The sequence below is a fragment of the Cervus canadensis genome, chromosome 5 (genome assembly GCF_019320065.1).
Source record: "Cervus canadensis isolate Bull #8, Minnesota chromosome 5, ASM1932006v1, whole genome shotgun sequence".
Taxonomy (NCBI): Eukaryota; Metazoa; Chordata; class Mammalia; order Artiodactyla; family Cervidae; genus Cervus; species Cervus canadensis.
The window spans coordinates 26,166,359-26,190,451 of NC_057390.1; the positions used below are offsets into that span (position 1 = coordinate 26,166,359).

General features: G+C 38.2%; 1 protein-coding gene across 2 annotated transcripts in view; it reads left to right on the forward strand.

The window, feature by feature from the left end:
* Positions 1-24,093, forward strand: part of CAMKMT (calmodulin-lysine N-methyltransferase) — a 410,943-nt gene that overhangs the window by 354,141 nt on the left and 32,709 nt on the right. For both annotated transcript variants that reach the window (XM_043468465.1, XM_043468464.1), the window contains exons 6-7: positions 22-85; positions 7,816-7,882. In XM_043468465.1, the coding sequence (XP_043324400.1) occupies positions 22-85; positions 7,816-7,882 (131 nt within the window). The remainder of the gene's footprint in view (positions 1-21; positions 86-7,815; positions 7,883-24,093) is intronic.

The following is a 24,093-nucleotide window of genomic DNA, read 5'->3' on the forward strand; positions in this document are numbered from 1 at the left end:
CCCCCCCCTTTTTTTTTTCAGGTTGCTATTTCTGCAGATGTCAAAGAAGTTCTGTTAACTGATGGGAATGAAAAGGCCATCAGAAGTATCCTTATTCAGATAGAAAACGGGCTTGTTGTGCTCATTCCTTTTCCTCGGCTGAGTAACAATTGATATAAAGAAAGACAGCATGGGGTATTAAAAGAGAGTTCCCCCCAATACAAATGATAAGTAATTAAGAAAAAGTAGAAATATATGACATTCATTGCATATGACTATGTTTTGTTTTGCTTTTTTGATTTCGGTGGGTTTTTATACTTACTAAAGGAGCTTATGATTTGTGGACCACTCAAAGCAATAAGAACATTTGTTTCATAATAATTTTCAAGCATTCTTGTCCTTTTATTTTATTGAAATTTGCCAGGATAAAATAAATGACTTAACATTTATTATATAGGCTGTTGCTTACAAAAATTAACTTCCAGCTTCATGTTCCATTATTACCTTTCTTCCGTGTGGACCATGGAATTGTGTACCTACTCTAATTCCTGTGGAGTCCCCTGTATCTCCCCACTGGAAACAGCTATCAGTTTTTCATTATTTCCTTTTATTTAGGATCATAAAAGCTATCTCTCTTTTTTTTTTTTCTGCTATGCTATTACAATTCAAACCCCATTATATTAGATTATGCTTTACTAATATGTACACAGAGTTCATGAAAATTGAACTGTACTTTAACTAAAAAGGCAAGCATAATTTGTGGCTCCTTTAGCAATCGAGCTGATTTGTTCAGGGGCAGTTAACAGCCTTTAGAAACTGAGAGGAAAGGTGGAGGATATATTTGCTCTGGATTTTTTGGTGTGCTTTCTCTTTACATTACGAAAGCGGCAATCTACTTATTTGAATTTTAGGCCCCTAAAATGCCAAAGCAGTGTTGGTTTTTGTAAGAGGGAAGCATCTTACCTAGATCCTATTTTTGAATTTTCTTTTTCTACCTCTGCTATATGATTTTTTGAAAATAAAATTTGCAGCCGCTCTATCAGCCTCCTCACACAGGAGGAAGGAAGTACCAGAAGCACAGAAGCTAATATTGTTCAGCGGCACTTGTGTGCTCTACAGAGCCCCACCCAGCTAATTGCCTGGCAGACTTAAAAAAAAAAAAAAAAACAGGAAGGAAAAACAGCCAATCACAATCTTGGCCTTTCACACAAGGGAAAGAGATCACAAAAGGTGCTTCCTTTTTTAAAATGCAGGATTTTAATCATGATCTTCAGACTGTCGCAAGTTTCCCAAAATATTCCTGAAGATGAGCGATGTTGCTTCATTCACTCTGCTTTATTCTGAGTTCTTCCCTGCACTGTATCATTTCACTCTGCTCCTCCTCCACAAGTCAGGGAACACAGAAAGCAACAGGAAGTCAGGTATGCTGGCTCAGCCCCAGTGGATGTTTTTTGGAGGGAGAAAAAGCAGGATTATTGGGGAAGAAGAGGTCATTTTAACCACAGAAACTTCCAGATTGGGCCCAGCAACCTGAGGTTTTTCTCAAGTCAGCAGGTGTCTTATTCAATAGCATTAGAAACCGATTAGAACTTTTATCAAACTATGGGAAGCATCTGTGGTCAGTATGTAAATTTAATTGTACTAAAATTACTGTTGAGCTAAACTACAGAGCTTCCAAAGAAGGGAAGCCATGCTTTTGTCATTAATTAATGCACCTTTGCTTTAAACAGCAAAGATGCCATGCCAGCTCTTGAAATCAGAGAGGAAATCTCAATTCTGTATTCACTCTGCCGGCCTTTCAAAGAAATGATTGGTACAGCCCCCTCCCAAGAAAATGGATTTTTAACATTTGGTCCTCTGAAGCTTGGCCCTGAGAGTGCTTTATTGTGCTGCGTTTTACAATGGGTTTAATATAGCAGGGTGCCAAGGGGCAGGAGGGGAAGAACTTTACAACGTAGATAAAGTGGGTCCTTTCAGGATGCAGACCAAAACTGGTAGCCTGTTTTATTTCATCTCTTAGGACTTTCCTGGCAGAGTTCAGTTTTTATCATGTTCCTCTATGTTTGCATGCCTTTTTCTGTTGTAACTAGATCTAATTTTTTTTTTTTTAATTAAGAGAAAAAAGCATGCCTAAAGCCTTAAAATTTGGCAACATGTTTTTCCTACTTTTAATACTAATGTTATTCTTGATTTACTAACAGAGCTTACAACTGGCGTTCATGTTTTACTGAGTGAAGTTAATATGAATGAAGTTTTTTTTTTTTTCTATTTATGTGCCCACTTTCTATGAGAAAAACAAATTCACTGAATCACATACTGTTGATGCATATAGATTGAAACAAACTCATTTAAAAATTACTGTTTACATCTTTCCTTTAAAATTTTAGGAAGCCTAAATTATATAGCAGTTGTAGGATATTATCCAAAAATTACTTTCTAAAAAGTAAAAGTGGATGTCAACAAAAAAAGAGAGGGAGAAACATTGCCAGAAGCCAGAAAATCTCTAAGCAAAGCTGCTAATTATTCTTAATGGGCAAGATGAGCACATTAAGAAACAAATGAATACATCAGTGAAATGTAATTGAAAATCGACCTGCAATTGCACATCACATCTGAGTATTGGCCTGTATATTATTCTCATTATTTAAAAAATTATTTTTGTTTTTCTTGGATCTGAATTGAATGAATCCAACTGAGCCTTACTTCCTAGTCTCCTAAGCTTCTAAAATTCTGATTTTTAACCTTAAAAAATAGCATTTTCTGATATTTCCTATTTATCATCTATTATTTCTATTTTTTTAATACTTGAGGCAATGAATGGAGACATTCTGAATCTTTATATCACAGAAGCATATCAACCAGTTGTAAGCTTATTTACTGTCTCCCTAAAACATATCAAATGGATTTGGCTATGTCTTCTAGAGCTCTCTACCTTGAACCTGGAAAGCTAGATGTGGATTTGAAATTTATAAGCAGAGATATCTGAAAAGAGATTAAGACTTGAGGGATAAGGGAATGTCATAAGTCCTAAATATTTTCTCAGACTCATCGTTAGATGTCCCAAAGGTTCTCCTTGATCCTTAAACTGCATTACTGGGTCTAACCCATAGCCTCCCTAACTGAGAGCTGCCTCTCCCTTCAGATGTCATCTTATCTGTACCCAAAGGGGAAAACAAAGGCTAAATTGGAAATAAGAGCATTTGGTTCATCCAGTTTTCAAATTTATCCTGAAATCATATGAACTGTGTTCTCTTTCCTTGGGCACAGCCCTTTTAGTGTAATAAAGAAACCTCCAAGTGCCCCAAGATAATTACTCAATAAAGTCTGTAGTTGGTTTGACAATGACACAAGAATAGGGGAGAGAAGTGGTATACTGAGTTATTATTGATGCTAAGACCTTTCCGAATTATAATGAACAAAAGTACAACACCTCAGATGAGCGACCCTCTCTGGAACACTCACTAATTTGCCCAACAAAAGGACCCTGCCTTGACACATCCTTAGTGAACATCAAGCAGGTTATCTGCAAACTATGGCAATGCTTGATAATTCTGCCTCATGCTCCTAACCCAAGCATCTTATCCCCACAGTATGCACAGTCTAGATCATGATCTTGAGCTTCAATTCTCCAAAAATGAATAAATCCCCTGTGCATTTTAAAGGAGATACCCCTGGCTTACAATATTATTTTATTTAACAGACTCCCTGACTTAAATAATTAATAAATTAAGTTTCATGTGGACTGTGTAGCCTGTGGATGGTTGAGGAGTCATCCAGCCTATCATCCTGCGTCCAGGCCACTTCCTCCAACATCAGGGTCAGCTCTTCTTCTATATACTAGATAGTCCAAAGTGCACTCTGTGTGCCTCACATTGGGTAGGATCTCAACAAATAGCTTTGAAAATTAAATTGAAAGTAACTAACAACTGAAGCTAAGTAATTAATTAAATGAATTAAGCTACTATTAACTGCATGACATTTCAAGTGCTAAAGATACAGCCGTGAACAAACAGACCAAGTTCTGTTCTTGGGGGACACAGAGTATACTTCGGCTAGAGAACGTTTATACACGTGAAAGACACTGAAAATCTACAGGGCAGAAGTTCTTTGATTCCTTCCAGTTACTTAAATCCTACAATTAAAATGTTCATATAATTAGTTTTGAGCAACAGAGAAAGAAAATAAAGCTTACCTGCCAAGCCTCACTCTAGTTACCCTCCTCAGCCTCTCATCCCTCCAGAGCTTTTGCCTGAATTATCGAAAAAGATAATGAATTGACATGATTTAGGCACCTGCTATATGTTAGGCACCTACTATGTGGTACTCCAGTGAGCCTATAAAATAGGTACATTATTCCTATTCCTGAGATGGAGCTCAGAGAAGTTATTTTACCCAAATTCACATAGTTACTAAGTGTCAGAATGAGCACTGGAAGTCAGGATCATTTGACTTCATAGCTTCCCCGTTCATTAAACTGTTCTGTTTCACCGAAAACTAGAAAGATTTTATATCATCTTGCACTGGAAGAGAAGACTTCTCATCTATAAACGTAACAGTTGACATTGCTAACAGAGTTCAAAGCACCTCTAGATGGTACTCTCAATTCATGAGTAATAAGCACCTTCAAGAATATTTCACAGCCTTTAAATTAGCAAATATTGCCACATCAAGCATTTTTAAAATCCTCCAGAGATCAAAATGAACAGGAATTATCTTATAATTTCATAGCTTCCTACCCCTCATCTTTGACATGCAATGAAACTAAAGGTAGCAGAAACCAAGAAAATAATGCTTTGTGAAGCACAGTGTTATTATTATAAAAATACTTATACAATGCCAATTCTCAAAATGTGTATCAGCTACTGATAAACATAATAATCACTAATTGTAGGAGGAGGCTAATATTTTAAACAAGATTTATATATAATTAGCTTAACTAATTAGTATATAGCATATAATTTGTTCAAATAAATATTATTATACATATATATATATACACACATTTAAGGATAAAAATAAAATAAAGGAAGATTAAGATGGAGCCCCACTCTTGAACTATGCTTTGTTTGAAGAGAAAATTTAGTTCTAGAATCTGGTTTGTTTTAGCCACAAGTGTATATCCTGTATCTCGAGAAGTCCACTTGCCCAGATGAGGAGACTGAAGCCGATTGCTCTATATCTATTTAATCAGAAATCACATTAAGACTTTTTTTGCACCCAGCACCTCCCACTGAAGTCTTCCAGAAGGTAGGTGCATTCAGAGAATAGGATTTGGTCCATGCTGTTGAACACTGTCCTGGACAGATTGACTCAATTTGATTGAATTTCCTTTATTACCCTGAAATGACACAGAAGAATGATAAAATCTATGATTGGACACAGCGCCAACCAGAGGAACCACCTGAAAACCTGACCTAAACTAAAAGGTGGGGTGCAGAATATCAGGATATATCTCTTAAAGCAATATTTTAGTACATGATTGCCATTTTTTTTCCTCTTGGTACTTGTTTTAATATAAAAAACACCTCCTAACCCACAAAATGTATTTCCCTCTCAGTTCTAAAAATAAAGCAGCCTAAATACTGCTGTGAATTTTTTCATTAAAAATTGCTTCTAGAATATAAATACATGTGCTTGCTTCAGCCTGACCACCTGGAATCACAGGCTTATAAATTGTATAAAAGTATATAGTGTTAAGATGTTTACTAAAAATTATTAATAGGTTTTCCAAGTTATATAATTTAACTTCCCTGTGACTATTTCATAAAAAAGTATACCTCCACTAACAAAATAATATGTTTTGCTTGATAGATTGGTCATGTACTCATACGACGCTACAGGTGTGCGGGCACATTACAGCGTGTGGTTTGGATGTCATGGAAACGCCAAGAAGGGTGTGGCCATCATGTGGGGGAGCTTAATCAAAGCCAGTTGTCAGTAGGCTCTTGACTAATTTAGCTCTCAGAATGAAGATGTCAGCTGTCCTTTTCTACAAGACATTTCATTTAGAAGACTTTCCTGAAATACTTTCTTCCCAAAATAGACAAAACCGTAGGCCGATGTATCATTTTAGTTAATCAAAACAAGTAGGCAAATTAGTCTCTTTTATTTTTTTAATGAATGTAATTTAATGGTATTTAATTTGCATACAGGAAAGTTCACCCAGGGGAAAAAAAAAAGTCTGCTTTATAGCACTTTTGTAAACCTCAACAAAGCCCTTCATTAGGAGACCTAATTGATTTTTCCTACCCACTCCCGCTATCACAGTACCTGCTTATTCACTCAGAGAAGAAATGGGTGTGCCTGGTGTTTCAAGCAGAGATTTAGGTTAAAATGTCCCATGGCTCTGTTCTTGCAGGGAGATCTTGGCCAGTGCTTGCTTCCAGCGTTGAGGAAATCTGTTTTTCTGAGCGACAGGGGAACGTCGCTTGTCTGCTCGGTGCTCTCCCCATGAGCCCAGTTCAGTTCAGCTTGCAGCCTTCACTGGAATTATTTTATTTCTTGTTTATTTAAACCTCGCCTTATTCCGAAATAGGGATTTTGAGGCTTCTTACAGGGGCATCACAGACTCAATGGACATGAATTTGAGCAAACTCCAGGAGACAGTGGAAGACAGAGGAGCCTGGCGTGCTACAGTCCATGGGGTCACAGAGAGTCAGAAATGACTTAGGGACTGAAAAACAATGCAGGAACACATAGACTATACCGTATAAAATAAGCGAGAAAGCAAGGGCAGCTGGCCAGTAGAAGCCAAGCAAACATCATGAAGGCAGGAGGAGGACCAGTACAGAAAAGCCATGGGAGGAGCACTGTGGTTGTTCAGCTTAGATCATCCATTTGGCTCTGAGGTGCACAGGGACCAGAGCCAAAAGAGAAAGAGGAACAGTTATAAGATTTTTAGTGTCCAGAAGTTGAAGCAAAACTGGTTGATCTGAGGGCCAATTTTTCCCAGTGTTGAAACCTGACATGACTTCTCCTATGGGCTCTCATGAAGATGGCACTGTGTGATGTAATGGGCCAGCTCCTCAAAACATGGCTTCAATAAATATGGCTCTTTTTGCACAAGTTCTTACATGCCAGCAGATGGCCAATGGCCAAACTGTAAGTCTGTAAAGATAATTCTTCAAAGGGCCTTTCACTGAATTGTCTTTCTTCTTCAGTAATTATATTTTAAAAAAAATTTTTATGTGGACCATTTTTAGTCTTTATTGAGTTTGTTACAATATTGCTTCTGTTTTATGTTTTTGGGTTGTTTTGGCCACAAGGGATGTAGTATCTTAGCTTTCCAACCAGGGATTGAACCCACACCCCCTGCACTGGAAGGTAAAGTCTTAACCACTGGACTTCAAGAGAAGTCCTGGTAATGAGTTTTCTCTCAAAGATTCTCCATCTTTCTCATTTCACTTTCCCCCTCCCAAGTCTTTCACTACTGGCATTTCTTTAAGAGATTGGGAATACTTCAACTCGGAGAGTCTGAGAAAACTGCCATTGCTGTTCTCACTGACCGAAAGGCTTCCCATGGGGCTTCTAGCTCTTTAAAGCAATCGGGGCCTGGCCCCTGTGGGACAGTCATCTCCCTTGGCCAGTACCTATCACGCTGGGCCTTGTCAAAGTGCTCCCTGAATGTCTATCTCATGGGTGATAAAGCTACAGTCCAGGGAATTAAAAGAGCTTGCCTGTGGCAGGAAAGTCAGCATTGGCTTGCAGAGTCAGTGCTAGACCTGTCTCCCCTTGCCTCACGCACTACAAAGCTGTTTTCACCCAGCTGATCCCATGTATGACTGGGGGGAGTTGGTTGACAGTCACTGCAGAAGCTTTCTTAACTGTGTCCTGTAGATGTGAGAGACATCATCGCAAGGAATCAGAAGGCTGGTGTGTTTAAGACTGGGAACCTATCAAGCTGGTAAGACACCTTTTTGCCTTGAAACACTCTCGTTAAAACTGCTTTTCTCGGTACTGTGGGTGATTATTAAAACTAATAATAACATTTATTAAGCACTTGCTGTGGGTCAGGCGCTGTCTTAAGCACTTTAAAAGTATCTTATTTAATGCTCACAATCTGTAATGAAGCAGGCAGGCATTTTCATTATCTACAAATAATAGATGAGAAAAGTGAAAGATAGCTATGTTAAACACTGGGTTGGGAATGATTTAAGGATTGAGAGAGTACACTGTGAGGTTGGGAGAAGCCCAGCCTGGGACCTCCTTGTGAATGGGTCTGTTTCACTGATGCTCAACCTGGGGGGTGGCGGGGCAGAGGGAGGCAGTTTTCTCCCGGGGACTTTTTCACTGCTATAACTGGGATAAGATAGTTGCTACTAGAATCTAGTGGAAGGAGGCCAGAGATGCTGCTAAGCATCCTACAGTGCTCAAGACATCCCACCACCACCCGCAACAAAGAAATCTCTGGCTCAAAATGTCAATAGTACCAAGACTGAGAAACCCTGTTCTATTTTATGGTTTCAAACTGGTCTAGGTATTCATTCCCTAAACAGAAGTTTTTCCCTCTTATCGAAACTAGGAGAAATGCTTACCCTCAACCAAAGCAACACCACTACATTTTAATTTTGCCCTCAAGTAATGAATATCCATTTAGTAGTTTTCACAAGAAATATCTGTATCTGTGCATTTTTCTTTTATGTGTTTAACCACAGACATTATTGGGAGAACAGTCTAAGTTTGAAGTAATTCTTTAATTACTGTTAATTCATCATTCTTTGACATTTTGAGTTTTCTCTGTCTGCGGATGCTTTCCCACCCCCCACTCTGCTCAGCTTGGGGAAAAAAGAAAAGGTGGGTGAACAGCTGCTGCTGCTATTTAATTGCTAAGTTGTGTCTGACTCGTTTGCAATCCCGTGGACTGGAGCCCACCAGACTCCTCTCTCCGTGGGATTTCTCAGGCAATACTAGAGTGCTAATACTAGGGTTGCCATTTCCTCCTCCGGGGGAATCTTCCCAACCCAAGGATTGAACTCATGTCTCCTGTCTGGCAGGTAGATTCTTTACCACTGAGCCATTAGGAAGCCCGGGTAAACAGCAACAATGCTTAAAAACTAAAGTGTAAAACATATGGGATGAGGATATGGAGTAGCAATAACTTTTTTTTTTCTCTTCTGTTAGCTGGTGAGTGTAATGTGTCTGCATTTATTTTTTTAAATGTGGTATTAGAATGTTCACAGGAGGCTGATGGCATGGGGGCACTATGCTCTGTGTTTCTCAAATAAATGAACAGCCAGTTCTGTTTCCAGTAGGTTCAGAAAAACAGCGCTCTATTACTTGGGTGCTCTTCGTTCTTAGGACAGATTTTATTTCTCAGTGCAGACTGCCATACCCTTCAGTGGAAGACTTCATTTTTGGACGTGATTTTCAACCTGGTCTTTTAGTTATCAATCAAAAGCACATTTTCTGTGTTGTCCTCATTTACATTTATTTAATGCTTAAGGTCATTTGTGACCATTTGAGTGTATTTCAGCATATGGAATCAGGGAATAATAGATTTCAGCATCATGCTGTGAAGAGAGATTGTGTTTTTACAAGACATAATGTTGTTTACTGGGTGTTAATAATCACTAATTAATAAACATATCTAGAATTCAAAAATGTTGCATTTTGGTGGAATAAAAATGTCAAGTGTTTAACTTATGGAGTGCAGTGGGATTTTCTATATCCCTTCATAAAATAATGAAGTTACATAAAGAAGCAAAATGTTATTGTTCAACACAGGTTATATGCAAAATGCCTTTGTTTCTATTTGGTGTTCTCAAAAATACTATTTCTAATATATCATTCTGAGATGTACCTGGACGTATAGTCTATACGTCAGTAGTCATACAGGGACATCCAAGACGAGGAGATTTTTTTTCTGTCTTTATTTCATATTCATTGTGGTCAGTTTCTTCTCTTTTAACCACTGTAAGCATTTTGTCCAAAGTCTACGAAAGCACTTTGCCAGAAAGCAAGTGAATGAGTCAGTCTTTGAAATGCCTTGATCTTGTATTAAGGAGCTACTTGACCACTTAACCTTCAAGAAGCTAAGAGGAAACTGCCAACCAATGATGCAATAATCAGCATCCCTGTGTATCTACTGCTTTCCCACCCATAACCAGTACAATATGATGAAAGCATTAGCTCCATGCGAGACGAAATAAAAGGAAATCATTCACAAAAGAGCTAAGATATAGTTCAATATTCTTTTTTAGTGCCTCAATGCATATGCAGAATTTCTTCTCCAAATTGGAGGTGTTGAATAACAGTAGCGACAGATAGCTAAGAGGTATTTACCATAGCTATAAAGCCCACACGTGAGCCAAATATTTCTGCTATTAAAAAGCACTTCAAAGCTTGACATGAAGTTTGTAACAGCTGAATGTCTCCTGTGACTTCATTTGCAAGGAAGATGTAAAAGCAGAAAGGAAAATCGTGATATGAGAACCGTGAACCTAGGAACTGGTGTTTTAAAAAAAGAACGATAAAGCGACCCAGAAATTTGACAGGCATCCCAAGCTCCTGTTCCCCCTGCCCTGCCAATTGTCTCAGGAACCAGCATTCCTCCTGTGTGACCAGCCTCTTCCTACAGGGCAGACCAAGGTGGGGTGGGGCCCGAAACTTACATTGAGGGTCCTCTTTGGGAGGATGAATTCTATTAAACCTGATTTTGGCAAATTGTATAGAAGCCACGACCATGTGAACCCATCACTAGGGCTCCTTGTGGGCCTGGGAGGGGCCTGTGTGAGGGAGGGGGTTCTCAATGTTTAGGCATCATTAGCTTGACAGTAAATCTACTCCGGCTCTCATAACCACCAGCAGCCTTGCCTAGAAAAATGCTCTTGCCTTCCAAACTCTTACTCCCTCTGTTCCACTTTAACCTGAGTGTGACTGTTGCTCACAAGGATGATAACTCAGTTGGAAAGATGTGTTTGCAAAAGCTTGGAAGCTTAGGTCTGGCTAGAAGGTCTAGGATGCACATTTGTGAAGGATGTAGCCATTGCCTCTCAAAAATCTGAATATAGTCATTTGATGGTTCATTCACTGGTCCATCCATGTAGCCACCTATCAATTTAACTAATATGCCCAAAGTATTCTGCCTGTGAGAACATGAATACAAAGTTATAGCGAACAACTCTTGAGCAAAGAAAGTCATGCCACTAAATATAGCTCGAGTTTGGTGAAAGAGCAAGGATATTTACAGCTTCTCAATTGTTAGGTTTATCTGAAGCTGTCTTTAAAACTGTGACTGTCTAATAAAGAACCATTCAGAACTTCTGATGTCTGCATATTTCTAGGTGTTCCAGAATTAGTGAATGGCGTCATTCCCCAGTTAATAATAAACAGTTACAATATTTTAAAAAATTGATTAAATATACCCTGCTGTGATATTAAAAGTAATTTTCTACTTAAGAAGAGAGTTTATCTTTGTGTGAAAATTGCTAGTGAATTTAGACCTGTGACTTTTTCATTATTCTTTGATAAACCATTAATTTTAGTAAACTGTGGCATAATAACGTTTAAGACTTTTATAACTCAAATTTTACCTTTATGTGGGCCCCCAGGATTGGCCATGGGCTCAGTTGCCCTGCTACTTTTTAAGATCTTTGTCTTCTTGAGGTTCATTTTGCTTTAGAGATTAAATTGGGGATATGAAAAATGGTTTAAGAATATAAATTCCAACCAAGTGCGATGAAACTGCTGCCTTTCCCAGGCCTTCTGCAGTCTTCTGTCACTTTCCTCACTCTCTTCATTCAGTGTAGCTTTCACTGTTCCCCAACATACATCCTCTCCTCGGGTCACCCAAGCCTCCTCACTCTCCTCTAGCATATTTGGTTTTCCCCATTGCTAGTCTTTGCCAGTCTTGTTCCCCTTTTCCTTATCCATCTAAATCCTTTCTTCTGGGCTTCCCTGGCGGCTCAGTTGGTAAAGAATCCGCCTGCAGTGCAGGAGACCCGAGTTCTATCCCTGGGTTGGGAAGATCCCCTGGAGAAGGGAATGGCTGGCTATCCACTCCAGTATTCTTGCCTGGAGAATTCCATGGGCAGAGGAGCCTGGTGGGCTACAGTTCATGGGGTTGCAATTTAATTACCATTTCCCCCTGCTTTCTCAGACTAACTGCATCAGCTTGCCCTAACCTTTGCCATCTTTTAACTTCTATTGGCCTTAGAATCATCCCCCAGAAAACACGGCATCAGTTCAGTTCAGATCAGTCACTCAGTTGTGTCCAACTCTTTGTGACCCCATGGACTGCAGCATGCCAGGCCTCCCTGTCCATCACCCACTCCCGGAGTTTACTCAAACTCATGTCCATTGAGTCAGTGATGCCATCCAACCATCTCATCCTCTGTCGTCCCCTTCTCCTCCTGCCTTCAATCTTTCCCAGCATGAGGGTCTTTTCAAATGAGTCAGCTCTTCGCATCAGGTGGCCAAACGTGGCATATTCTCTCATTATTCATGTACATTGGTTCATTCATTTTTTGGGTAATTATTTTGATCATCTTCTCTCTGTCAACTACTGTTTTCAGTCGCTAGAGGTGTAGTGATGAATGAAACTGAGAAAGTCCATGCCTTCTTGGAGTTCACATTCTGGGAAGAACTTAAAGGCAAGGACTCTGCTTAATATGTTTTTATACTCCCTGAAGCAATTAGTACACTTTATCCCTATTACATGAAAGGTTTTAAAGTTTGTATTTGGAGCACACTTTTGAAAGATAAAATAAATGACATGATAAATGAAAAACAGGGTAAGACATGAATCTGTAAAGATTATGGAACCAAGCAATTTTTAGTAGAAGAAAGTCAAGCTCTAGAGATTGAGACATCGTTTATATATCAGATAGCTGACTTTCATTTCAGGATAGGCTTCTTCTCAGGCATGCACATGCAGCATCTGTAGACAAACTGACATTGTGAGTAGGTGTTTATCTGTCCTTTGTCAGGCTGAAGAGGACGGTTAGAAGAAGGTAACTGAGATAAGGAAGCTGAAGGCACTCTTCAAGAAATTTTCTGATAAAACATACCTGTTAGTGAGTTTTGCTAGAATTACGGCAACAGAATCACAAGAACTGCTGAGAATTATAGACGTGGCACAGTCCTGTTTCCATCTGTTGCTATCTTGGATGTGGGAAAATGAAAATACTAAGTGTACTTTCTATTACTAACACATTTTATTTGCTTAACACATTATATAAGGGTTCATATCCCTTTTGTACTGAACAAATAAGCTCCCACAGAGTGAATGTTACCTAGTTTTGATATTTTGGTAGAGTTCTCCTTTTTGTGGGACTTTTGTGTGTGTGTATGTGAGATTTTTGTGGGCTTCCCCAGTAGCACAGTTGGTAAAGAATCTGCCTGCAATGCAGGAGACCCTGGTTTGATTCCTGGGTTGGGAAGATCCCCTGGAGAAGGGAAAGGCTGCCCACTTCAGGATTCTTGGGGTTCTCTTGTGGCTCAGCTGGTAAAGAATCCACCTGCAAATGCAGGAGACCTGGGTTCAATCCCTGGGTTGGGAAGATCCTCTGGAGAAGGGAAAAGCTACCCACTCCAGAATTCTGGCCTGGAGAATTCCATGAACTGTATAATCCATGGGGTCACAAAGAATCAGACACAACTCAGTGACTTTCACTTTTTCTCCTTTTTGTATTTAAATGAACCAGATTTTAAATTTGAGGGGCATGGTATTTTTAGGAATCTTCTTGAACTGCAGCAAATTAAAAATTAAAGCCTTTTCTTCTAGAACAACTTGTGTTCACTGTTTAGACATGCCAATCCCAACTTTTTACCAAGGTCAAAATCTCACTTCCAAAAATCTGCCAAGTTCTGTATTGATAGCCAGATGTGCTGTAAGACTGCTACATCTTCTGAGAAAATGTCTTCCAGTTTTAAGAGAAAAATCACTCCTTCATAGAAATTTATTTTATAGAACTTACATATCAAATTAAAATGTCTTAGTGTTCAAAGGAGTTCCTCACTGTAAAATGGACAAGGGGGAAATCTTTAAAATTTTTTTGAGAATGGTTAGATCAGAATCCATTTCTAAAAAATAATTTATTTTTGCTTTAATAATAGATATGATTTATTTTCTGTATTTTGCTGTTATAAACAATGTTGCAGTGAAATGTATCTGTATATAAGCTACATTTGCAAATAAGTATATATTTACATTTCATGCAAATATGGGCACGATAAAGGACAGAGATGGTATGGTTCTAACAGAAGCAGAAGATATTAAGAAGAAGTGGCAAGAATACACAAAAGAACTGTAGAAAAAGATCTTAATGACCCAGGTAATCATGATGGTGTGATCACTCACCTAGAGCCATGCATCCTTGAATGCTAAGTCAAGTGGGCCTTACGAAGCATTGCTACAAACAAAGCTAGTGGAGGTGATGGAATTCCAGTTGAGTTATTTCAAATCCTAAAAGATAATGTGAAAGTGCTGCACTCAATATGCCAGCAAATTTGGAAAACTCAGCAGTGGCCACAGGACTGGAAAAGGTCAGTTTTCATTTCAATCCCAGAGAAAGGCAATGTCAAAGAATGCTCAAACTACCACACAACTGCACTCATCACACGACACTAGCAAAGTAATGCTCAAAATTCTCCAAGCCAGGCTTCAACAGTACATGAACTGTGAACTTCCAGATGTTCAAGCTGGATTTAGAAAAGGCAGAGGAACCAGATATCAAATTGCCAACATCTGTTGGATCATTGAAAAAGCAAGGAAGTTCCAGAAAAACATCTACTTCTATTTTATTGACTATGCCAAATCCTTTGACTATGTAGATCACAACAAACTGTGGAAAATTCTTCAAGAGATGGGAATATGAGACCACCTTACCTGCCTCTTGAGAAACCTGTATCCAGGTCAAGAAACAACACTTAGAACCAGACATGGAACAATAGACTGGTTCCAAATTGGGAAGGGAGTATGTGAAGACTGTATATTGTCACCCTGCTCATTTAACTTCTATGCAGAGCACATCATGCGAAATGCTGGGCTGGATGACACACAAGCTGGAATCAAGATTGCTGGGAGAAATATCAATAACTTCAGATATGCAGATGATATGTGGGTCAGGGTCACAAATCTCAGACTTGTTGACTTGTTCTTGGCAAAGCAGGAAAAGGCTGTGTGTGTGTGTGCGTGCAGCAGTGTCACACGCCACAGCTTCAGGAAGCTCTCTTTTCATGTCTCTGCTATTAAGGCAAAGCTCCCAGAACCCCACTTTTCTGTGTGCTCAATTGGGTTAAAATGAGGCAATCAGTATTAGGATATTTTGCTCCATCATGGTTCTTTTTTTTTTTTTAGTTACTCATGAAATGAAAATGGAACACTCTCAAATGAAACACCCTAATGGCAGAAAGAGAAGGGGAACTGAAGAGCCTCTTGATGAAATTGAAAGAGAAGAGTGAAAAAGCTGGCTTAAAACTCAATATTCAGAAAACTAAGATCATGGCATCGGTCCCATCACTTCATAGCAAATAAATGGGGAAACAGTGGAAACAGTGACAGACTTTTATTTCCTTGGGTTCCAAAATTACTGTGGACGGTGACTGCAGCTTCAAAGTTAAAAGATGCTTGCTCCTTGGAAGAAAAGTTATGACAAACCTAGATGGCATATTAAAAAGCAGATACATTACTTTGCTGACAAAGATCCATATAGTTAAAGCTATAGTTTTTCCAGTCGTCATGTATGGATGTGAAAGTTGGACTATAAACAAGGCTGAGCACCAAAGATTGATGTTTTTGAACTGTGGTGTTGGAGAAGACTCTTGAGAGTCCTTTGGAATACAAGGACAGTTAATCCTAAAGGAAATCAACCCCGAATATTCATTGGAAGGACTGATGCTGAAGCTGACACTCCAGTAATTTGGCCACCTGATGCAAAGAGCCAACTCATTAGAAAAGACCCTGATGCTGGGAAAGATTGAAGGTGGGAGGAGAAGGGGACGGTGGAGGATGAGATGGTTAAATGGCATCACTGACTCAATGGACATGAGTTTGAGCAAGCTCCAGGAGATGGTGAAGGACAGGGAGGCCTGACGTGCTGCAGTCCATGGGGTTGCAAAGAGTTGGACACGACTGAGTGGCTGAGCAACAACAAATATCTACAGAGCAAATTTTCAGAAGTGGACTTTGTCTATTCATACAGCCGTATCAAACTGTGTAAATTACTAAAGTTTGTAATATATTTTCATATCTATAAAAACTAGTCTCTTGCCATTATTCCTTCTTCCTAGAATATTCTAAAATCATGTTGCTATTTGTATTATGGTGGTATTTTCATTTTGCCTGAAAATATATATAGAAATTAATTTACTAAGATGCTGTCTTATGACTCTGAATCTTCTATTTAAGAGCAAGTAGTTTTCTTTTTAAGCTTTTTTAGGTGTTTCACTAGCATTTAAAATGTTTCATTTCTAAGTTTATTTTTAGAAACTACCTTTTTCTGTTTCTTTTATAAATGAGGTCTTTTCTTTCATTATATTTTCTAACTATTATCTTATTTGTATGTGTGTATATAAAGAAAGCTATAGGGTTTTGTCTAGCAAATGTTTAGTCAGTTCAATGAGTTATTACTTCTAATACCTTGTCAACCTAGTCTCTTGAATTTTCCAAATAAACAATCACATCATTTGCAAATGATGAGACTTGTTCCTTCTTTCTGATTCTTGTATCTTTTTTCCTTCTCTTGTATACTTTTATTGGATTAAAAAATATCCCAGAATGATATTAAATAATATGTTTGAGTCTAACTTTGTTGGGAAACAAACACTTTGTTGATAAAGTGTTTCGCCATTAAATGTGCATTAGCCTATGAGTTGAAAAAGAAATGATATTTTTATCTTCGTAAGGAATTTTCTCTTCCTGTTTTTAAAAGATTTTTTCATAAGTCCATCTGGAGCTTTAGCTGATGCCTTTTCAGCATGTATAGAGATAATCAGATTGTTTTTCTTAAATCACTGTAAGCTCTACAGATGATTCTGATACTAAAGTTTGAGACCTGCTGCTCCAGGTTATCACTCCTATGTTTCCTGACTGACTTTAAAGCTGATCCCATCCTCTTGTTCTGTGTTTCTGTTTGCAATTAAATGGACAAAAAACTTACTTCAGAGTCCAGAAGATTTGCCTAACGTTTGAACCCCCTATTGGGCTTCCCAGGTGGCGCTAGTGTTAAAGAACTTGCCTGCCAATGCAGGAGATGCCAAAGAGTAGGGTCCCATCCCTGGGTCAGAAAGATCCCCTGAAAGAGGAAATGGCAACCTCCTCCAGTATTCTTGCCTGGGAAATCCCATGGACAGAGGAGCCTGGTGGGCCACACACAGTCCCTAGGGTCGCAAAGACTGAAGCAGCTGAGCACGCAGTCAGGAACCCCCTATGTTGGTGAGCAGTGTGTTCTACACTGGTTAAGGAGGTCTGGTAAACTGTTTTGAGATTTCAGAATGAAAGACACATTGATAGTTTTACTAATTATGTTTTCCATTTCAAATGTCTCTGATTCTATGATTATGACTAGTACAACTTGTGTTATTAATTTCAATGGAATCAAATGTAATTTAGCATCTGCTACACATAAGGCACTGTGATGGGCTCATCAGGGGTTACAAAGATGAGTAAAGTGAGGTTTCTGCCTTAGGAAGCTCAAGATATGCAGATGAGAGGCAAACACTTTCCAGTCATCAAGATATAAGCCAACGCCTGCTCTCTCGTTGGGTCAGTCACTCTGTTTAAGTATTAAGACACAAGCTGCCAACTCAAGCTGAAGGCATCTGAGAAAGCTTTTTATAAAGGAGGTGGTGGTTGGGCTTTGGTTTAGCAAATGAAATGCAAGTGAAGAAAAACAGCTGAAGAGGGCATTCTAGGTATGAAAAGCAGGGAGGACACAGTCAAAGGCATAGAAGTAGGAAAGATATGTCCAGGCAAAGGTAGTTACCTGCTGTGATGAATGGGAAGAGCCAACAGAACATTTCAGAAGTCATTGCATTGGGGCAGAGGGGGAGGTGAATGGGACATAGCCTCTAAATGGACTTGTGAGGTGTGGGGCAAGGTTCTATTTGTTGATTTGACTGGTGGTTACAGGGGTACTTGCCACATAATAATTAGTTAAGGCATGTATTTATTTCATGGGTTTCTCTCTCAGTGTTTTATTTTACAATAAGAAGAGTTTTCTGTTTGTTTGTTTCTCTTTCAAAGGCTTCTTGGTGATTCCAGAGAAAGGGAAAGAGGTAGTCCAGGCCTGAATGAGAATGGAAAATGGTGAACAAATAGGGAGCCCATTCTAGAGAAGCTGCTGGGAGTGGGAAATAAACTGGAAGAGTAGTCATAGACAGCAGTCTGGAACATGCTACATTGGAGGTGGCTGTAGAACATAAATATGTATTTGCTTTGTAACTGTAAGTAGGACATGGTGAAGAATAAAGGTTCAAATCTCAGGAAAATGTGCTAGAAGATTTGGAGATCAAAATCAAGAGATAAGAGCAGAACTATGGAAGCTGGAGAATCAGAAGAGAAGATGGCCAAGGACACAACCTTGGGAAATGACTATGTTTCAGGAGTGGAGAAACGGGGGGCCTGAAAGGGATACTGAGAAAGGACTGGAGACAGGAAGGCTGGTTCAGGCTGGGACCATGCAAGGTGGGAAGCAAGTCCAGGAAAGAATTTCAAGGAGAGGGTGATCAGCAGTGTCAGCTGCTGAAGATTGCTGGAGGGCAAGCAAATTGCAGAGCAGTTCCAGTGACTGTTGTGAGAAAAGTCCTACTGCCAGGGCAGGTGAAGTAATGAGAATAGGCTGTTCCTGCAAAATGTTGATGGCAAAGGGAGAGAGAAATAGGATGGGGACTAGAGGGAAGCAGAGTTGCTGGGAGAGCTGGGCATGTTGGCAGGCACGCCACAACAGCTGAGGAAGAAGAAATGAGTGTGATGGGGCCCGGCGTTGGATGGAACAAGGACCTAAAGTAGTACTTCTCAAAATAAAGCCCCCAGACCAGCAGCCTCAGCATCACTTGGAAATTTGTTTGAAATGCAGATTCTCAAGCATCTCAGTTTGTTTCACCCCAGACATACTGAATCAGAAACTCTGGGATTGAAACCCAGCAGTCTGTATTTTAACAGACTTTCTGAGGATTCTGATATACACCCAAGTTTGCAAATCTCTGCACTTAGAGGAACGAGGAAGGAGTGATTTTATCCTGCACACAGGTTGGGAGTGGATTCTCTTTCAAAGGATGAGTGACCCTGCTTCCTTTGTGACAAGAGAGAGAAAAGGTAAAGAGGGAAAAGATGGGATCAGCTAATCTCAGGCTCTCAGCAAGGTCATCTACTGAGAAATTTTTTTCAGTGTGAATTTTAGATCACAGGGTGAGAGTCCTGTTAGAAATTGACTTGGCTCTGCATTTCAGGTTGAAACTCCAGCCTCAAAGCCAGAATGAAAAGACATAAGTTAGTGCAAGAGTAAGGGAAGGGAAACTAATATTTATTGAGCACCCATAATACACTTGTATTACTCTATCTCATTCAATTCATTATCATCATGGAATGCCACTATTACTGTCTCTTTTTTTATATTTGAGGGCAGTGATATTCCAATCATCTCTTAGCTTGTGAAGGAGCTAGTATTTGAACTCAGAGCTTCTGAGCTATGAAGCCCAGTATTCTTTCTACTGTACTATACCATTAAACTCAACAGGTTTGACATGCTTATAAATATTAAGGTTGTTCAAGCATGTGTCCTGTAATGATTATTGATTTTCTGTTTCTATCTATAAAATGATACTTTGCTTTGTAATCCATTTCAAACGAAATTTTGATATTATGATGAAATAAAATGGAGATACATACGTTTTACTTTAGTGTCAATTACAAGTAACACATTGACATGATTTGGGTGTTTGATAAAACCATTTTTACATGTCTTTACCTATGATTGTTATACCTTAGATTGTAAGCTCATATAGGCAAGGGACCTAGTTATATGTATGTGTATATATCCTGCTGTCTTTCAGAAAGCATATCTTTTTAAATTTTTAACTGTTTCATTGTGGTAAAATTGAAATCCAATAAACTGTATGTATAATTTTATAAGTTTTGAAATTTGTATACACCCGTGAAACCATCACCATAATTGAAATACTGATCATGTCTTATCACCCCCTCCTTTCTGACCCTTGAAGTTCCCTCCCTCTCCAGGAAACCACTGATTTGCTTTCTTTTATTATATATTAGTTTATGTTTTCTAAAGTTTTAAATAAATGAAATCATTCAGTATGTGCTTTTCCCCTCAGTGTCCTTTCAGTCAGCAAAATTATTTTGAGATCACCTGTGTTGTTGCAGATATCAATAGATAGTCCTTTCCACTTTATTTCTGAGCAGTCTCCCACTGTATGGCTGTACCTCAATTTTTTTTACCCTTTCACCCACTAATGAACTTTGAGTTGTTGCCAGTCTGGGGCTGTTACAAGTAAACCTGTTATGAACACTTGTGTACACATATGGTTAGATGGATATGTGTTTTATATGGGTATATCCTTTCACTTCTCTAGGATAAATACCTAGAACTGGAACAGCTAGATCTTAGATAGGCATAGATTTAACTTTTAAAGGAAGCTGCCAAACTGTTTTCCAAAGTGGTTGTATTTTATATTCCCCTCAGTGGTGTCAGAGAATTCCATTTTTTCACATTGTCATCACCTCTCAGTGTAGTCAATCTTTTAAATTATAGCCCTTCTAATATGTATATAGTGATAATCTCAATAGGGTTTTAATTTGAATTTCCCTAATGACTAATGATGTTGGGTACCTTTTCATGTGCTTATTTGCCACTTACATATCTTATTTGGTGAAGTATCTGTTCAAATGCCTTACACATTTTTTTAAAAAATTGGGTTGCTTGTTTTCTTATTGTTAACACACCCAGAGTTCTTTATATGTTCTGGATATAAACTCTTTATCAAATACATGATTTGCAAAAATATATGCTATTTTCTCCCAGCCTGTAGTTTGTCTTTCCATTCTCCTCCTGGCATCTTTCAAAGTGCAGAAATTTTTAATTTTGATAAAGTCTGATTTACCAATGTCTTCTTTTATGGATCATGCATCTTGTATCATATCTAAGAAATCTTTTCTTAAGGTAAGGTTACAAAGATTTTCTCTGGTATTTTCATCTACAAGGTTTATAATTTTAGGTTTACCATTTAGGCTTCTGATCTATTTTAAGTTGACCCATTTCACATCCATATGATGTGAGATATGGATTTAAGGTTTTTAAATATGGATATCTAATTATTAAGGCACTCTTTGTTGAAAATACCCACTTTGTCCACTGAAATACTATTTCATATTTTATGCTATTATAAATGGTATGTTTTTTAAAATATTATTGTAAATGATATGGAATTAGAAATTCAAATTTCCAATTATCTGTTGTTTGTATAAATACAATTAAATTTTGTATATTAATCTTGTATCCCATAATTGTGTTAAACTCACTTATTAGTTATACTTACTTTTAAGTCTATCTCATTAGATAGTCTACATAGACGATTATATTGCCCACTAATAAAGACTATTTTACTTCTTCCTTTCCACTCTTGATGTCTTTTTTGCCTTTCCTTATTGCACTGGCTAGAATCTCTAGTGCAATATTGAATAGTAAGAGAAAACATCATTTTCATGTTGCTGATGTTAGGTAGAAAGCATCTGGTCTTTCACCATTAAGTATGATGTTGGTTGATTGGTGGCTTAGTCATGGATGACTCTTTTGTGGTCCCACAGACTGTAGCCCACCAGGCTCCTCTGTCCGTGGGATTTCCAAGGCAAGGATACTGGAGTGGGTTGCCATTTTTTTCTCCAGGGAATCTTTCCAAGCCAGGGACTGAATCTGCATCTCTGACATTGTAGGCAGAGTTTTTAGTGCTGACCCCCTGGGGAAGCTCAAATGTGATACGATGCTAGCTACAGATTTCTCATGGATAATCTTCTTCAGGTTAAGAAACTTCCCTTCTTTTCTTTGGTTTCTGAGAATTTTCATCAGAAATAGATATTCAACTTTGTCAGTGGATTTTCTGCAATTATTGAAATTATCACATTTTTCTAGTTCCTATATATGATGAATTATATTGATTAATTTTAAAATATGAAACCAAATTTCTTTCATTCCCTCACTTGATCAGCCTGACTTGATCATGATGTATATATGATATAGATACTTTGGTGGTTGCTTTAGGTTTTATAATATATACCTTTACCTTACCACAATCTATCCTTAAATGATATACCACTTCATTTATCCTATAAAAACTTTATAAAAGTATACTTTTATTACTCCCTTCCCAGTCTTAGGCTATTATTATTCTCTATTTTATTTATTCATATGTTATAAACCCCACAATACTTATTTGTTTAACCAGTCAACTGTATTTTTAAGATGGTTAAATAATAAGAAAAGAATCTTATATATTTACTCACATAGTTATAATTTATAGTTCTCATCCTTCCTTTCTGTAGATCCATATTTTCATCTGGTATTGATTTTTCTTCTACCTAAAAGACTTTCTTTACACTTTTTGTAGTACACATCTGCTGGTGATTAATTCTTGCAGCTTTTGTATGTCTGAAAACATCTGTTTCACCTTAAAAAAAAAAATATTGTAATTGTCCATGCAATAGGTTGGCCATACACAAGGTTGGCATCCTTTTTCCCTTTTAGTACTCTAAAGATGTCACTCCACTGGCTCCTGATCTGCATATTCCTCAAAAGAAATATACTATCATCCATATCTTTCTTTGAATAATGTGTCTTTTCCTCTGGGTGCTTTTCAGATTTTCTGTTTATCACTGTTTTCAGACAATTTGATTGAATTTACTATCTGCCTTGTAGTTTTATGTTTCTTGTGCTTGGAGTTTGTTGAAATTTCTTGATCTGTGGGTTAATAGTTTTTATTAAATTTGAAAATATTTTAGCCATTGTTTCTTCAAATATTTTTTTCTGTCTCCCCCTCTTTTGTCCTTTGGGGACTCCAATAACACATATATTAGGACACAAATTTGCTTCACAGCTCACTTGCTGATATTCTTTTGTTTTAGTTCTATTTTTTTTCTCTTTATATTTCCATTTTGGATAGTATCCATTGCTTTGTCTTCAAGTTCACTAATTTTTTTCTCCTGCAATGTGTAATTCTCTTTGAATTCCATCTAACGTATTTTCTTCTCAGACATTGTAGTCTTCCTCAGAAGTACTTTCAAAGTATCCTTTGTGTCTCTACTTACCTTTTTTTTTACCTTTTTAATACAGTAAATATTGTGATACCTAGTTTAATACCTTTGTGAATTCTGACACCTGTGTCAAGTTTAATTACTCAGTTTTCCTCCTCATTATGGGCTTTATTATTTGACTTTTTTGCATGTCTGGTAATCTTCGATTGTATACCAAGTATTTTGAATTTTACTTTACTAGTATCTGAATGTTTTTATATTTCTATAAAGGATTCTGTTTGGTTCTGGGACACAGTTACATTATTTTGAAATAATTTGATCCTTTTGAGTATCACTTTTAAGATTTATTCGGCAGAACCAAAGCAGCGTTTAGTCTAGAGCTAGTTATTCTCCACTGCTGAGACAAGGTCCGCCTGAGAACACTACTCAGTGCCCTGTGGATTGTGAGGCTCTGTAGTCTGGCTGGTGAGAACAGCTGCACGTCCTGGCCCTGTGTGAGCAATGGCCAGTCCCCTCCAATCTGCTCAGGTGGTTCTTTTCCAACCTCAAGGAGCTTCCTCACACACATGCTCCAATCAGTACCCTGCAGAATACTTCTCAGCAGGACTGTCCATAGACTGTCTCTGTGCAGCACTCTCCTGTCTGGTCCTCGACACTGGAAACGATAACTGTCTCGGTTTCCTCAGATTCTTAGCACCATCTCCTTGGCTCAGAGAGTCCACCTAGTTCCGGCTCAGTTTACCCTCCTCGTACTGTGGCCTGGAAACTCTCTCAAGGCAGTAGAATGGGGCAATGGTAGGGCTCATTTTATTTTTACCCCTCGCTCAAGGATGACCATCATTTGTTGCTGACTCTTAGTGTCTTGGAAACTATTATTTATATATTTTAAATAAATAAAACTGTTACTTTATATA